Source organism: Mya arenaria, chromosome 11, assembly GCF_026914265.1.
Source record: "Mya arenaria isolate MELC-2E11 chromosome 11, ASM2691426v1".
NCBI lineage: Eukaryota > Metazoa > Mollusca > Bivalvia > Myida > Myidae > Mya > Mya arenaria.
The window spans coordinates 35900667-35918399 of NC_069132.1; the positions used below are offsets into that span (position 1 = coordinate 35900667).

Below are 17733 nucleotides of genomic sequence, written 5' to 3' on the forward strand. Positions count from 1 at the left end.
TTTAATGGTGCGGCAGGGAATCGAACCTGCAACTCCTGGATTGACAGTCAAGTGTGTTACCACTAGACCACGGATAACGCTTTCCTAAAGCTCCTAACCCATATGACAATTTGAAATCAACCGATGAAACACCCTCACGTATCCGCGGCAAGCTCAAGTATACTGACGTACTTTTCAAAATCCTTCAGGTCGGTCCCTGCTAGCCACTTAAGTACTGCTACTTCACTGCTTTGATTGCTCAGAGCAAATTACATGAAATGCAAAGGTAGCGTTGAAGTCAGTTTCAGCTAAAATGTACATTGGATGGTGTCACAAGAATACATTTTAGCTTTGAAAACTTCACGACCGTTACAGGTTTTTATACAGAGGTTTAAGATTTTGTAAATGAATATCATAGTTAAGCCTTATTGTTGTGAATCACTTGTTTTCTTGACCTGTTACATTGTAGCGCAGCCTACCTTCTGAAAGGAGTTCTCGAATTATAAATGAACTGTATTCCGTGAAACGTCGTATAATCTTTACCCAATTGCATAAAGCTATGGTCAGGACGGTAACCCACTCCCTAATCATTGTTAAAGTGTTTTTCCTATCTGCAAAATCGTTTAGTGTCATCATTCAGAAATGGTCTATCACGAAAATCTGCTTCGCAATTTACACACGAGTTAATGTATTTAACCCAATCTTACTAGCGTGTAGTTTATGCTTGGTATAAACGATCTTTAGCGTGACACAGCTCCCAAAGGATGTATAAACAAACTATTGCATGAGTTTTCCTGGATGTTATTGGTTCAGCTAATATTAATATTTATCTTAAGGCGTTCCGGTGCATGTTAAGTTAATATAATATTGATATTGACAGTGAGATTACCATTACTTAGTTAATTGGTATTGTCATTTGATTCATCCGCGCACTATCAATATATCGCCCACTGGTGCAGCTTTAGTCACTCTCAAAGGTAATCGTTTGAAGTAATACAATTCTTTTCACAGATAATAAATGACTTTCTAATGCGACATTATGCGCTTTAATAAATATATTGAAATGGAATCTAATTTGAAAAGAACTTTCAGGATTGTGTTTGTTTGTTTTGGCCTTTATCGTGTGCCTTTGGACATTATAATGGTCTTCTGGGCTTGTCATGAGAGCGGCCTAAACTTTGAAAAGAATGAACAAGTTCAAATTGGTATTTCACTGTTTGAAATATCACTTTATTTAACTGATAAATCTTTACAAATAACTGGAGCATATATTTTTTTTTATATTATACCCGTCGTTTCATTTCATTCCGGTGGAGATTGATTAAGTGGTAAAGGTGTCCGCTTCACACATGATGTCTAGGGTTCAAACTCTACCATGGGTCCTTTCTCATTGCCTCTCAGAATAGACACATTTCTGGTTTCTGGCCAGGAAATGGACACGGGAATGATACATATCAGTTTCAGCTGTTTTTAAAATCGAGCTATAATACATTGGTATAAACAAAGTTTTATATAGAGACGGGATTGGACAGCTTATCAATGAAGCAAAATTAATACTATTACTAGTGATTGATATGCTTCCATAATTATTCATTCAAAGAATATCACCGGGGATTTTCTATTTCATATATCAATGCATGATCGAATTCTGTTTGATTTCCTTTTTATGTTTGAATATTGGAAGCTGGATGAGGAACAGGTCGATTATTTCGAGGATGGTCAACAGGCTTGCACCGATGAACAGGCCCATAGCTCCCCCAACGTCACCTTAAACAAAGAAACAAAACATTTGATAAAGCAAGCCCTGTAGAATGAAACCTATGAGTTAAAGGGACATGGATCATAGCCAAACACACGCCAAACAAGAGAAACAACGAAACAAGATAACACATATTAAATACGTATTATCAAAATGTAGTCCATGCTAAATGTAATAAATTATATTCCAAATATTTGTAAAATATTGCTTATTGATAGACATTAAATGCATCGTTATTGCAATTAGCAATCGTTTATAAATATCCACATACTATTTTGACTATTTAATTCGAGTTATATGTTATAGATGATCAGTGATTATTAACATTTTCAACCACTTTAGGAAACGATTTAATTAGATTCCAATGCCCTAGTTGAACTATAGTAGTTATTGCACCTTTACCCGAGTTATAGTAAATATGCAAGAGGGGCTTTGGTGTAGTTTCTGCTTCGTACCATATTGGCAAGAACAGCGTTCAATATGTAGCATGCGTATAAGTAAATATCGAGTTAACAAATAGACAAAAACAAAGAAAACTTTTTTCAACATGGTACAATATATACTATACCTGCTAATAATTTTCAGATAAATTTCGTATTTTCATAATCACTTAAATATACAGCATAATCACAAGTATGTACTTACTTATAAGGGCAAAGAAGTCGTACGCCTTTTGTTGGTTTATATATTCATAGCTTAATTGTCGGTAGAATATGTCGATTTGTAGAAAGTTTTCTCTGAAGAAATGCGAAAAAAGTCGTCAACGAATGAATCTTTTTCAAATATTTTTAAAAGAAAATAAATTGTTCCAAATGCCGAATGGCGAAATAATTACGGTATACAGAATGTAAACTGATTAAGGATATCTAATTATAATTCAGTAAATAATAATTCGTGATGATAAAACGAGTTACAATAGTCATACTAAAAATTTGTTTTATTGTAAATTGTAAACATTTTTATATTGAGATCGGTATCAAATTTCTTAGCAATATTAGTAATGACTTATCATACGTACTTCATAAATGTGCTGTCGACAACTATTGAACTTTCAAACCTCTTTAAATGTGAAACAACATTTTCAAAGGACGAGTAAAAGTCTTCGGCACTATGCTCTACATGACGTCGTATATCAAATGTCTTAATGTCTTCAAGTTTGGAATTCCATTCGATGATCACTTCGGAAAGGTTTCTTAGAAACAAATGGTTATTTGTGTAATTGTAATAATCCCAAGAATCTTCATCATTTATTATTTGGGTCCATATTGCGTCAATTGGATTTTCAATCAAACTAAGGAGATCTGAAATAGATTGTCCGCGGGTTTGCACTTCTTGAAAGAAGATACTGACATTTGTTGTGAATCCATCTGTATGATTCGAAGTAAATAAGGTAGCAAGGTCCATTAGACCTAAAGATCCGTTTTCAGTATAGTTATATAGCTTGCTTTGGAGAGATTTAAATGTAGGAAGTATTGCAGAGTTGATTCCAGTGATTAGCTCTGTTAAAGATTTGATATTCTGATTCAGTTCCTTAATTTCACTGTTAAACGTTACCCACAATCTGTCAAACTGATCGTGTCGATCTTTAATAATTGCCAAGGGACGGTCTATACCGTTAGTATACACAACGCTTTTACTGTATAAGTAAGTACGGCAAGCAAACTGAAAACGCTCAAATACGTAGTTTAATTCAGTTTCATTGATACTACGTTCTTCATAAGCCAGCTTTGTTTGGTTCATGAACATTTCAAGCACATTAAACATCAACTGCATATCGCTCTTCTCTAACTTTGGAACGTATTTTTCCGTGTAAGAGTTATGATGCATGCTCTCATTCATCAATGGTTTTGGCACAATGTATGGATTGTGATCTCTCGATACGTTCTCAAATTTGTAGTTAAAAATTGGTGTACCATCAATGTACGACTTGATCAACAATGATATGTTATCTTTTGCCAATTGTGCGATTTCCTGACGCACCTTTAAGGAATCCATTATAGACTCATACAAGTCTTTTCTGATCTCGTCATCAGCTGTGCTATTGGCGAGACGCCGAATACGTCTTGCGTTCACCATTGCAAATTCAGCATATGCATTTGCCACATTTGCAAGTGTTCGTTCTTCCATTGCCTCTCTTCCTCGAAGGAAGTTCTTTTCAATTGCATATTCTTGGTATCTATATATTTTCTCCTTTGTTAGGTATATATCTTGCATTTCCATGAACATTTGAGTTGTTTTGTTTTCCTGCATTTGAAGAAAACTTCCTATTTTCTTAATGACAGCTTCAATTACTTTCATATTTGCTCCGAACGTGTTCACAAGGTCTTGAAAATGTGAAAACTTCTCATGATCCATTTTCGCTGTTGTTTCATATGAATGTAGTAAATTTTCTTTTAGTTGTTTTGTTTCATTTGATGACAAAAGCTTACTAACAAGATGATTTGATATCGATGAATATGAAACGGAAGGATCATAAATCGAAAAGTGACAAGGAATTGGGCATCCACACTTTTCTCGAATAGATCTGTCGAACTCATCTGAAACATAAGAAGCCATTTTCATCTTGCCATAACTTTCAATCATATGACAAGAGAAATTGTATAACAATTAACAATAACAATGAAATGTTACCATAAAATCCCTCCAGACAGGAAACTTGTTGACCTAAGGTACACACAGGCGGTGAATCTATAAGAAATATAAGGAGTCATGCAGTATTTTTCAAAACTTTTTGCATTCTCGAAATAAAATGATCATTAGAAATCTCAGTTTTAAAAACAATGTATTACTTCATATCAATTTTATATGCCCGAATAAACACACATAGTGAATAGTTTAAGGTTAAAGAACTGCTATTAAAAGCATACCATTAAAATAAGGCCAGTAAGTATCCCTGCAGCGACACTTTATTTGTGCATAATTGATAAGACAGTCCAGGTAGCACTCTTCCGTTGTGTAGTAAGTCGTATGACGTAGTTCCTTTGTGGCACAGTCGCCATGAGGAGAAGGCAGGTTGTCAATCTGTCAAACAATTTTCTTTGATATCGTATGAGAGGCGAGCATTTATGTTGTATTTAAAGCAACACTTGTACATTAATGCAAAAACATTGCAAATTATCCCGATGATTGAAACTTTGACACTCGTTAGTATTTCAATTTCTGCAAAGTATCATATAAATTTACTCTTTGGTCCAAAGCCGACTTATAAAAGAGGAGAGTATGATTTAGAATTTGACCGATGTCCTAAAAACAGAAAAAGGCGAAAAGAGAGAAATAAATAAATATACTACCGACATAAACTTTACTCCAAAAAAAGCATGCGTCCCAGTTGGTACAGCTTGCCCTAGTTCGTGTACGAACGGCATTTCCATTGGGTCGTGGAGGAGAATCTTTAATCCTGCAGCGTCGTGTGGTCCCGCCATGTATTCATACTGTTCTACATTTAGAGTCAATCGCAACCCCGAATCCACGCCTGTAAATATCATGCTAAGTAACAGTTTCTTTATCTGGAACCAAAGCGGCCAACGAAGTAGCAAGAATAAGTTCCATACTTTTGTATACTCTGATGACACAATTATCAAATTGCTTATTACTTGATACTTAATGTTCTGACTACATATACTTGATGATTTGCTTATAACGTGTAAAGTAAGCGTCTTAAAATACCACTCACTTTTCATCCTTATTGCGAAAGGACCATTAACTATTGTTGAAAAAACTAACGGTCCGTTGCATGCCACTTTTATATGAACTTTAATGATGATACAATTAACTTTTTTTCTGTTTTTTATAGTAGTATATGAATTCATCTTTATGCAATAAAATAAGATTTGATTAAATATTCAGCGTTCGAGTGCCTCGTACGTCATTCTAATTTCTTACTTTTATTTTGATAGAGTTTACCTGATGACGTGATAGTCATATCAGACGCGTCCCGAACGAAAGTGAAGCACACTCCGTGATCTGTCAATACTGTTTTGAAGTCTTCTGCACCACAAGCATTGTTCTTCCAGGCACAGCTAAAGTATTCAAAATAGAGGCATCACCAATGATGTAAAATGTGTCACAGAGAAAGCATAATTGGAAGGTCACTTCGTACTATATCTTCATACGTATATATCATCATTTTAGCTAACTACGGCGATACATATTGTGGGGAAGAGGAGTACCTTGATGAAAGTATTTTGCGCCTAAACAACGATATTTCACTTTTGCCATACAGTATTAAAAAGTAATTCTGACCAAGCCATCCGTTGAAAACAAATAAGTTTATATTTTACAATAACTCAAATATTTCCTTATATGGTAACATTTTCGCCGCTATCGCTTCCATTGTAATAGCACTTTTGGCAAGGTGAAGATATTAAATACAGTTTTCAGTGATTTATTGTCAATCGGGGCAATCTCTTCGACTGATTAAAAATAACTTCATTAAATGTTTTGTGTTTGTACCTTACGATCATATCTTTCTTGGTATGAGCTAAGTCGACATACAAATCGTCCAAACTCAGATCTGTAGCATTGTGAAGAGCCAATTCTTCTATAGACAGTAGGTCTGTTCCAGAAAACATTTGTTCAACCAACTGATAGCGACCTGTCCTTGCTGCCTCAGTACCTCTAGAAAATAATGTGATAAATTATAACAAGTCTGTGACGTCATGAACGGAACTGAATTATGCATAAGTAGCTTGCGTCAACGAGAACAAATAGCGATCTTCGTATTTTATTAATCCAATTATGGTGGTTATTTGCAAAATTAACAACCATCGGACACCAAAGTAACAAAACGTATACATAAAATAGTGCTAGAAGGTTCTACTGTAAAACTCAATCTTTCAGCCAATTTAGATATATTTTGCAAGCTTTTCACTAGGTTTAATCACCTATTGGAAATTAAATTAACAAGCTGTGTTTTAAACTAATCGATCAATACAAGACCAACGGATTGAGAATCACCCTGTATTTACCGTTGTTTGCCATTCAAATATTATAATTGGAATCGTTTTTTCTTAATTATATTTCATTGCTTGAGTTTCAATGATACCCTTACGCAAACATTTAAATGCAGTTTTATGTGCAATTAGGCACGATAAAATAGTAATAAATTAATTGTGGCATGCTCGTTCATTAAGCTGTTGATAAAAATACTCTTATATTTTAACGATAAGCTTACCTGAAGGCGTTTTGGTTGCATATCGTCACTGCTGGGAACTCAAGGGTCTGATTGTAATTTATTTTGACGTTCACGTTCAATGGCCAAGAGTAGAAATAATTCACGCGGTCAATTATTTGCAAAATAACAGCCGTCAGACATCCAAGTACAAACAGTAGCCACATAATCCTGAAATAGATATGGAGATTTAGCCTTGGATGTGATTAAATGAACTCTTTTTCAAGAGGACGTTCAATAACAATGGAGCAAAATATGGGATATGTTCATCAATGATGAATAAGGTCGATCATTAACGATGAGTGCAAATGATAGCATCATTTTGTAATAAACGGCAATGATATAGGACACAGCAACTACGATTGACGCTAAATAATTATATAATAGGTCACAAATTAACTAATGAACAATTAAAATTATTCCCACTTAATGAACCACATGTCGAACATCATGTTTACAAGGATACACAATCTGTGGGGAATATGTTATATGCGGTCATTTAGCTTTTGCGATAACTATGCCACAATTCTGGCTAAATTTGCATCTGATTCATGTATAATCTAATATCAGGACTGTACATTATGGAGGAAATTGGATCATAATTACTGAACCTTCGACAACTGGCCAGATGTCACCAATATAATGTTTGGAACACTTCTTGTTTAATAAGTGCATAGTTAACGTCTTTCTAAAATAATTTCTGTTAGATTAAAACGAGAGATAAAAGCGCCCTTTTGTACGAGAAAAAATACTATATACTTTAAATACAAAAGTATATTTCCTTAACTCTAGTTCATCACCACTGTCTAGTTCTTTATCATCATGTCGCCTTTCGGGGTTATTGAACCCCATTTTAAATATAAGTGCTTAATTCGATGCGCACACTTACCTTTACAGACGTTGATAAGTAATTTTCATATTTTTGATGTAATGCGCTTTTGAAGGATAGCTTTTACACGATTTAATTAAAATATCCAAAATATTGTAAAAGAAGAATATCCTATCAATACTACAATGAAAGCTATAAGAAATACAAACCTTATCGTAAAAACTCACGTATTAACCCTCTTAAAAGACACAAGGGTAAGGCAAAAAAGACACTGATTGAAGAACACAAAACGCTCAAACCGACAACACACGCATCAATACAGTCTCATCAAAATATTGGACCGGTCAATGAAACACGAGTTTTACTAGTAATACAATAAATTCCACCAATACTACCCTCTAATGCACCAGTCAATTGTAACCACGGCCCCCAGGTCCGGGGGTATACCGGGGATAGCCGGGGAAATGGGTCGTGTTTTTACCTTTCATGTGGCCCCGCAGTGCCGGGTGAATGCGGTGGTTTTATTTTCGCACAAAATATAGCGAAAAATGGGTCTTACTTAGGGTCCCTGGGTGCGGGACCATCTGTTTGTTCCCGCTATTCCCCAGACCAGGGGGTGGGGGGTGGGCGTGGTTACAATTGACTGGTGCATACATGACGAGTGCCAGGCAAGGCAACTACTGGTACGAACTTTAAGTATTTTGGTATGACGCGGTTGGTTATAACACGATGTCGATGCTGGCGTTGAGAAAATATGTGTCTTACATATAAACAATGTCAATGTTTATCTAAACGTAAATATGTATTTTGTGATACACAAAACTGACACTGAAAGATTTTGAAATATTTGTTTTCAATGTTTTCGCATATTGCAAGATAAATCATGATTTTGAGGCAAAAACAGCCCGCGAAGAAGAAGAAGACCAAAAGCAGATTCGAAAGAAGAAGCAATATTTGCAATAAAACTGCAATTATTCTGAGTGTCCAAAAGTTTGATAAATTAAAAATATATATTTCTGTTTTAATATTTTTAAACTTCAAGATAGATGGATGGAAAACGCCTATCAAGAAAATTGTTTAAAACCTATGCACTTAACCCAAACTGTCTTTTAAGCATGAAGGAAGATCACGTTTGACACATTTCAGCTAATGTATAGAATAAACACAATTGATATCCCCAAAACCTTGGTAACATACCAACCGTATTAGTTTTACCAGTTATTTTCACCAGCGTGTTTAGTTGTCATTTTTCTTAGAAGGTACCGGATTTTGTTTACTAAAGCTAATGTTACCAACTTAATTTAAACGTTGAAACTCAGATAAACTCATCATAAGCACAAGCGGATTTAGAGGGGGGCGCATCCGGCGCGCGCCCCCTCTAAAATCGTCAAAGTTTACTTTTTATGTCAATTTAGGAGATAAAAAATAATAAAATACGCCCATAATGCATCATTTCCAACTACAAATTGTTAATTTTTCTTGATTGCTTAACCCCCAATCCATATGCAAACAGTTTATGCCATACACTTTCGGTTCAGAGGGAGGGGTGCATGTCAAAAGGTTGCGCCCCTAAGCTACGCCCCCTCTAACGTTGATTCCTGGATCCGCTCCTGATAAGGTATGACGTAACATAATTAATGAACCAACATTGGCTAATATACATGAGGCGCTGCTAGAAAGGATATCAAGCAAATAACAACATATTTAATACAGCTGTTCATGTATATTCATACTAAGCAAACGTAACATAACGTTATCAAAGTGAAGAGCTAAGAGTTTGTTATTTAAAAAAAAAAGGTTCTATAGTTCTCCTTACCTTCTGTAAACGGAGTCAGCCATTGCAATATTTTTAACGCCATGACAAGTAGTATTTGAGGCAAACATAAATATATCTTTTTTACATGATGTAAATACACTTCTCAGAGAATGTTTTGCCATTTCAATTTATTTAACACTTATTCTAAGTATAATTCTCATTGAATATACGACCGTAAGATCAGACTATATTTTCACGACTGTTACATCGTTGTCGCATCGCTTATTAATTTTGAAATTTAAATCCTTTCAAAGCGCTTTCAATTTATGTTTAAATGAGATGGAAATAGTAATATTTATATGAAAGAAACAAGCTCAGTAGCTAAAAGTTTAAACGTAAAGCAAATTCCTAATGGTATATAAACAATTAAAACAGTTTTGAAATAAATGTTTTCTGTTATTTTTTTCACCCCATTAGCCTTTATATCTCATATTCCCAAATGTGTCGTCAACGGTATATTGTTTGTAAAATATGATAAAACAATCTCAGATTAAAACAACTACATGCATTAAATTTTACGATATAGATCTATTTCAACACAAAACAAGTAACAACGTTTTATGCTTAATGAGATTTTACCATTAACATTTTCCGCACATTAAGTAGTATAAAAAAGAAATTTCAATTTCCCAATTGTTAATACTTCGTCTTTGTTAAATCGTTCGACATACCTTCGACACCACGCTGTTGAGCTGGAAATGTATCTTATGCCATGAAACGTCGTGTTATTTGACCATTCTTTCATTGAAGTCATAAAATAGTTAATTGTGGAAGGAGATTTATTCACAGTAAAGCCAAGCGCATTCGAATCCTTACGTGAGAACTCCATCACAGTCATCGCTCTTGTGGTAGTATCCTATTGGCAAACGTACCCTATCAATATCCTGTACTGAATTCCAATTCTCTGTTTTCCGATAAAGGTGCTCACTCCGTATTTACTCTTTAAAGAAAACCACTGAGGAAATTCAGGACAAACAAACTTATATTTACGTTGGTTAATTGTAATCATTAAATATTTAAAAATAATTTTATCATCCTGGGTCTGTATTGACTCGTTTCTAAATATCCTCATATAATGTAGCTAAAAAACTATCCTTCATGGCAATAAGAAAGCACTGACCCACGGTTAACTAGACAACGACTTTATAACTACTTCCTCCATCGTGTACTTTTCTGATCCTTTGGGAATCAATCAAATGAATGTGTTGATTCTTGAAAGTAGACTACCATATACGCCGGAGTTTGGGAGCTCTGTCGTTCTTACTCGTAACAAATCAGGCGGAGAAGCCTCTCAATTCTAAATCAAACAGAGGTTGCTTTCTTCTTGTTTTGAATATAATATTATGTTGGGCTTCCGAATATCTCTTACAGTATGCATTCCAAGGATCTCTCTTGTAGTAAGTATTGCTCTCTCTTCAATCATGTTTAACATATTGTAAAGTTCAATTGTCAGCTTCATGGCTACCATCAGGTTTTTAGTATTGATATGCAATAAAACCAACGGGGAACACATATCTTATGCAATATACTTGTTGTTGTTATCTGTTGAACGTGTTTCCGTTGCGGATGGGAACATCCGTGCGAAAGGCGGTAAAGATGCTTTTCCAGTACCGGCAACATAGCGTTCTTGAGGCTACTGTACAGGAAACACATGATTGATACTGTTACTTCCATTGCTATTTTATTTTGACATTAAATGCCCTGATTTTGTATATTTTACCGAAACGAGCGCGCGCAAGTATTCTGATATAAGGACACGCAGTAATTTGATTTTTGAAGAGTTTGGATTTTGCAATCAAATTTGTGTTTAAATATTTATTTATTTGATTATGCATCTTTGATTGGTCAATATTTAATGACATAAAGTAATATATTAAATTGTTTTAATTTGGGCTCAGTTCCGATTGACACATCTTTAGAGCGTGTTGATTTTTTCCAAGTACTGGTCACATGACCGGAAACACTTATCCAGAATGCAAGAAAAATATACATTGGTAGAACGATGGCTTCGGTTTTACCGTAAAGCCTATCGGAGATTTGTAATGAATAGCTATTCGCATTGAATAGCCATCTTTTTATATCAAGATATACCATTTAGTTAATGATTCCGACATAAAGTCCATCTGGTATCTATTGGACATGCACAGATGTCATTGAAGTTTTAAATTTTGTACTCAATAATTCTTTTCTAAAATTCGGTAAATGTTTATATAAGCAAACAATTGTAATTCCAATGGGTGCCAATTATGCACCTTTACTTGCTGATCTCTTTTTATACTGCTATGAAAGTGAATATATGTTGAAATTATCTAAGTCTGAAAATCTCGCTCTTGTTGATAAATTCAATAACACTTTTAGATATATTGATGATATTCTAAGTTTAGATAATCCTGTGTTTACAGATAATATTCAATCGATATACCCTTCACAATTGCAACTTAATAAATCTAATACATCCGTTTTTAAAGCATCCTATTTAGATCGGCAACTCGAAGTAAAGGAAGATATATTGAGTATCAATCTTTATGATAAACGCGATGATTTTAATTTTAAAATAATTAATTACCCTTCTTTAGATGGAGATGTTCCTAGTTCACCATCATATGCTGTTTTTATTGCACAGTTGAAAAGATTTGCTAGAATATGTATAGATGTAAAAAAAATCAGCTCTCACAGTTAACTTATGATGGAAAAACTTCTAAAACAGGGTTTTTATATATTATAAATTAAGGAAAACTTTCTCAAAATTTGTTAATGATTCATGTTTTTTTGCTGAAACATTTTTGGCTGACTCGGAGTGTTTTGGCATGTGACTTCATTTTCTTAAAATATTTTACATTTTCAAATCATTTGGAAGAAAAGATTAGTAAATGCATGTCGCTTTTATTTTTAATAATGTTTTCTTTATTTGTTCCCAGTTTTTGTACAATAATGCTTTTATTATGAAACTCTATGATCACACAGTTTTAAGCCTTTTATTTTATAAGGCAGACTGTGTGTGATGTTCATAGTTTCAAACAATGACTGCATCGTATCTTTGAAAAGTTTTTGCATTAGGTGCTCTGAATTGTATTCCTCCGTCTGCAGATAGAGTTGGGATCTCTAATTATAGAAGTACTTACCTATAAGTTTATTAATATTTGTTTTATTATTAAGTTTCCTCAAGTTAATGCATACTTTGATAAGATTTACCTTTTGCGTTTTATCTTTATTTAGGATTGTTGGGATAAGAGTGAGGTTTGTGCACTTAAACTGGTTCAAACCCCCAGTAAATTTAAAGTTTACTGACCATTCCAAGGCGGATCCTAATAATCCTTGATAAACATACCTAGTTTGTTTATATTTAGTATGTATGCACTGTCCTGCTTGTGGAGTTTTGTGCTGTTTTTCTTTGTTTCTTGTTTGTGATTTTATGTTATATGTCTTTGGCGTTTACCCAGTGCCATTAAATCGGGTTTATGCTTAAACTTTTTGCAACTGAGCTTGTTTCTGTAGCTTTTTGCATAAATATCAATGGAAATCAATTACATTTATTCAAAATATTCGTGCCATAGATGAGCGTAACCTTTTGAATGAAGTCAGTCAGTGCCCTAGGCATCGGTTTTACAGGAAGTATTATTAAATTGCTCATTACTCGTGTGCATTAAACTATCATTAATATAATTATCAGGAGCAAGCATAGTTATATACATGAAATTCCATATCTGCATACTTTGGTAAGAAAACATAGCACTAAAGCGGTTGTTTAAAATAATGTTTCCGAGCTCTTACTGTCACAATTCATAATTCACATTAAATGGATCAAATTAACTGTGGAAGAGAAATCTGTTGGAGGCACAGAATCACCCATATTGTATGAAAACAACACTGTATTGATATCGATGTAACTGGTATTTTTTACTCATGGAAAGTGCAACACTGCCAAAGCCTTCAGCAACCTGGCTGAATTGGTAATCTATTTCTAAGAATCACAAACACTATAAGTTCATGGCTATAAGCAAGTCACTCAGAGGCATTTGTTAACTACAGTTGTTTTATAAGGCTACGTTGCTGAGTTGTACATATATTTCGCCCTGACGTCGCACTTAGTTAGTTAGTGTAACAGCCATTAGAGCCAGTTGTAATGAAAATAAATACTTTCTGAAAGAGATAATCAAAAATAGAATAAAAGTGTTGCTATCATAATGTTAATTGTCCTTTTAAGTAACTAATTATACAATCGAAACTACAATGACAAGTCAAGTAGCCAAAAGGTCAACGATGTTGATGATACTGATTGACGGCACGATATTCAATAGAAGCATATTCAATATTTACTGGAAATCTGTTTTTATTGCCGTTGAGCTAATGACATTGAATATTAATAATATGTGCACACATATTCCCCTAAATATTGGATGGGAACAGCACAGGCTATATGAATAGTTATTTAATATTCAAGACATGGTCATCCTTAAATTATAGCTACTGGGGATTTGTAGTTGGCATCGTATTACTATCACCAAAGTTAATCTTTCTAATTTAATATAAACATAATCCCTTAAACCACAATTGTTCACTGTTCTCAGTGTGTGTTTTTCATATTACACAGACTTTCACCAGATTCATGTTCGCCTTTGCTATTAACATTATTTTTGAAATAGTTTCTGGTTTTTTTTCACTGCATAATTACCGATTTATTTTTTATCATAATCCATTCGTTCAGAACATTAATCCCGAAATATTAGAAAATAAATAACTAAACTATAGACAACGTACGAGGCGTCATGCAGTTATTTGCGCCTGTTATAGTGAAAGGTAATTACTTTCTGGAAATGAGAACTAAAGTAGAATAAAAAAGCTTCATTATCATAATGTAAAGTGTATATTTAAGTAACTAATAATACAATCAAAACTACAGGGAAATGCCGAGTAGCCAAAAAGTTAACGATGGTACTGTTTGGAGACACAAGTAATATCTTACGAAAATTAACATGTGCTACAACGTTTGCCTAATCAAGTTAATTTAACTCTCAAACTGTCAAAAGTTGTAATGTTTTTGCCTCAGACACACGGTGACAAAATACAACAGAGACAGATTGTGTCACTATTAAAATAGTTGTATAGCTATCTTTTTAAGGTAAATTTCTTGTTACACCACTCTGTATCAAAGGGCATCAAATTCTATGAAAAATACAAACGCGTTTAAAAAAAGATTCAGGTGACATACCTCCGTGTATTTGAACGTGACGTTGACGGAGAAAGATAACGTAAGCCATGGAATGACGTGTTTTGAGAAAAATCCTCAAAAGTTGCTCGAACGCCGTTTGGTAACATTGGTTTATCATCCATGATTACATTTTGTGGATGAACCCCCTTTAGTGCACATTTTCCACTTTGCAATTATCCAAAAGATAAATTAATCGAAATTTAAATTCCACTGTTCTCAACGTTTTATTGCTTAAGTTGTTCACTTTCTACTAACTTATGATCACTATCGCCGATTCTTAGGAAGAAAACCGGATCTTTCGTGGTAATTTGTGAATTATAACGAGCAAAATGTGATATCAAGGAGAAGGGAGTGTTTGATATAGCTTTCTCAATAACGCAAATCGTTTGTATTATGAACTTTTCACCTGAATCTCTATCTTAACATTGGAACACGTCTGAACTAATACATTTCGAGGATTGAGAGGTTAAAACTGATTTTCTAAGCAACACAAACATAAATTCAGATTGTTTAGAAATATCTTGTGTATGCTTGTTACAGCGTTAAAAGTATTAATTACGTGATTCCGGCACGAGAAGGAAAATCCGACCCTCAAATATTAGCTGTTATTGGTAATAATTATTAATAAATATGACCAAAAAAATAGTATCTTTTTTTGCCAAATAGCGCTAGTTACGTTATTGTAAAGTTTTTAAGGCTAAATTTAAACTAAAATAGGTTCAAATAATTATTTGCCAGTTGATATTTTTGTATTAAGACATACAATTATTTTGATTGCAAGTGAGTTCAAAGTGTGAACTTGTTTTGCAACAATTTAAGGTTCAGAATCCAAGAAATATAATTCAGCAAAATATCTGAGCCCAGCAAGTAGTTTTATCTTTAATATCCTTTCTACACCCAAATCGATATGTTTCGAGTTACTTTTTCATCTACAGTCATCGGGTTGTGTGTTACACTAAGGGATGCCGAATGGACAACGGGCATAGGTCGGTCAAACATAGATGCTGTGGATGGTTTAGTTAATGGTCATACGGATCTGGTGGAATTAAGTCAAGCATCATTAAATCTTAGCTACTGAATTTATGTCAGAGAATTCGGTTTAAATAACCTCGCATTACAAAAACATGATCCCTTAAGCTGTTATTCATCTCGAATACGAATTATAGACTGAATGTTAATTATAAATCTTTACAAATAATCACAGTTTTTTTATTTCCCATAGGATGTTACTTAATAAATCGTTAAAAATATTACTGAGAATATGATAGCACCAGGCAAATTCAAAGAAGGTTATTGACATATGGAGTGCTTTTCAAAACAGACTGGTAAAATACGTATAACCTCTCAGTGTTTTATCTGTAACGGGTTTACACTTAGACAGAAGGCAGTGTTTTTATTTTATGCGATTTAATGCTTCTTGCTCGTCATATTTTGTTGCTTTCGGCGGATTCTGCTTACTATGATAACTGGTTGCGATAAATATTCCATCGAAACGATAATTAAATAACCGTTTATCATTTTTAAGATATTCGTACGAGATACACACATGAGAAAGATACGCTACAGCGAAAGAAGTACACTGTTATATTGATTTAGTTTACACCTGTTAGGCGCACATTAAAGGTTGATGCAGAACATGATTTTTTTATTATTTTTAAGCATTATCATGTTTAACTATTTAACTTTAATAAAAATAAATAAAATAAAAACAACAACAACAACAACAACAACAACAACAACAACAACAACAACAACATTAATTAGGTACAAAGAAATATTAGCCGTTATATTTTTTAATAATAGCTACGTGACATCAAATGCACCAGCTAATTAATCGCTATTATCTTTTATCTGTACCTTTATTATATGCATTGTTTGGCTTTTATTGCAATTTACAACGATAATGTATTAACATTCTTTTTTTGGTTTGCAGCAACCTATATTGTACGCTTTGAGGATGAATAGCTTTTTCATACTATGACATATATTCAGAGCAAAGAGTATATGGCTGACCAAAAAACATCTCTTCGTAATAACCAAGTATATAATTAAATTCTGGAAGGAATATAAAAATACATGACATGAGTGTGTGGTCTATCTGTGGTGTTTGTATTTTAGTCTATCTGTGGTGTTTGTATTAATGGGCTTGTCCCTGTAGTTATCATTGTATCATTGTATGTATCTGGCATCATATTGAATAGTATGGAGATATGACTGCCCGGCTTGTCCATGAAGCTTTAAATATATTTATGTCATAAATATTTGACTTATAAGTTTCTGCGAAAGGATACTTGCTCTATGTATTGGTTCACAATATTGTCTGGCTTCAATAATATTGAACACATGGCTTGAATTATGTTGCTTTGATAACCATACAAGGGATTCTAGTATTGTAGTTGTCGGTGCAAAATATAAATATAAACAGTTTGAAGATTTCCAACCAAGTTTAATCTTGTTCATTGTACAATTAAACATGACTGACAACGTTAACTTATCAAACAGGTGAAGTAGAGGTGAAGATACACGCGTATTATTTCCGTGATAGGTATGGAGATATCTTACAGGTAATATTACAGCGTTTGAGCCCATTTAAGAGCATTTCATCGTGAATTGAACATGGCTATTTTTGTTAAGCATTTCACTATGTTGAATTAAAATTAATAATCAAATCGTCAATTATACAATGGAAACAACAAGGACAAGCCCAGAAGTCTAAAATTCAAAAAAATATTTTAAAGAGGCATAAGGCAAGACAAAGTCGTTAGGCCATTTTGTTATTGATCCATCATTTGCACGCAAATTTTATTAATTTATTTTTAATTACAATTGATATTTCATAGAATCGTTAATTTTGCGAAACAATTTATGCCTGAATCAAGTATCATATAGGATAGATTAGATAAAGAAGGCATTTCCATATTGAAATGAATATATCGTTAAATGGGATATGTCTTTCTAGTGCCTTAGTATC

General features: G+C 33.6%; 1 protein-coding gene across 2 annotated transcripts; it reads right to left on the reverse strand.

The window, feature by feature from the left end:
* Positions 1–1250: 1250 nt before the first annotated feature.
* On the reverse strand, positions 1251–14876 carry LOC128209464 (acid-sensing ion channel 4-B-like). 2 transcript variants are annotated; one of them, XM_052913494.1, is made up of 10 exons: positions 14763–14876; positions 6912–7079; positions 6191–6355; positions 5642–5757; positions 5029–5210; positions 4606–4759; positions 4370–4426; positions 2757–4275; positions 2384–2475; positions 1251–1746 (listed from the first exon to the last, which is right to left on the reverse strand). In XM_052913494.1, the coding sequence occupies exons 1-10, from the start codon at positions 14867–14869 to the stop codon at positions 1610–1612; spliced, it is 2697 nt and encodes an 898-aa protein (XP_052769454.1). In that variant the 5' UTR covers positions 14870–14876; the 3' UTR covers positions 1251–1609. The 2 variants fall into 2 exon arrangements, with proteins under 2 accessions (XP_052769454.1, XP_052769455.1); XM_052913495.1 differs by lacking the exon at positions 14763–14876 and adding an exon at positions 10225–10378.
* Between the last annotated feature and the right edge of the window lie 2857 nt (positions 14877–17733).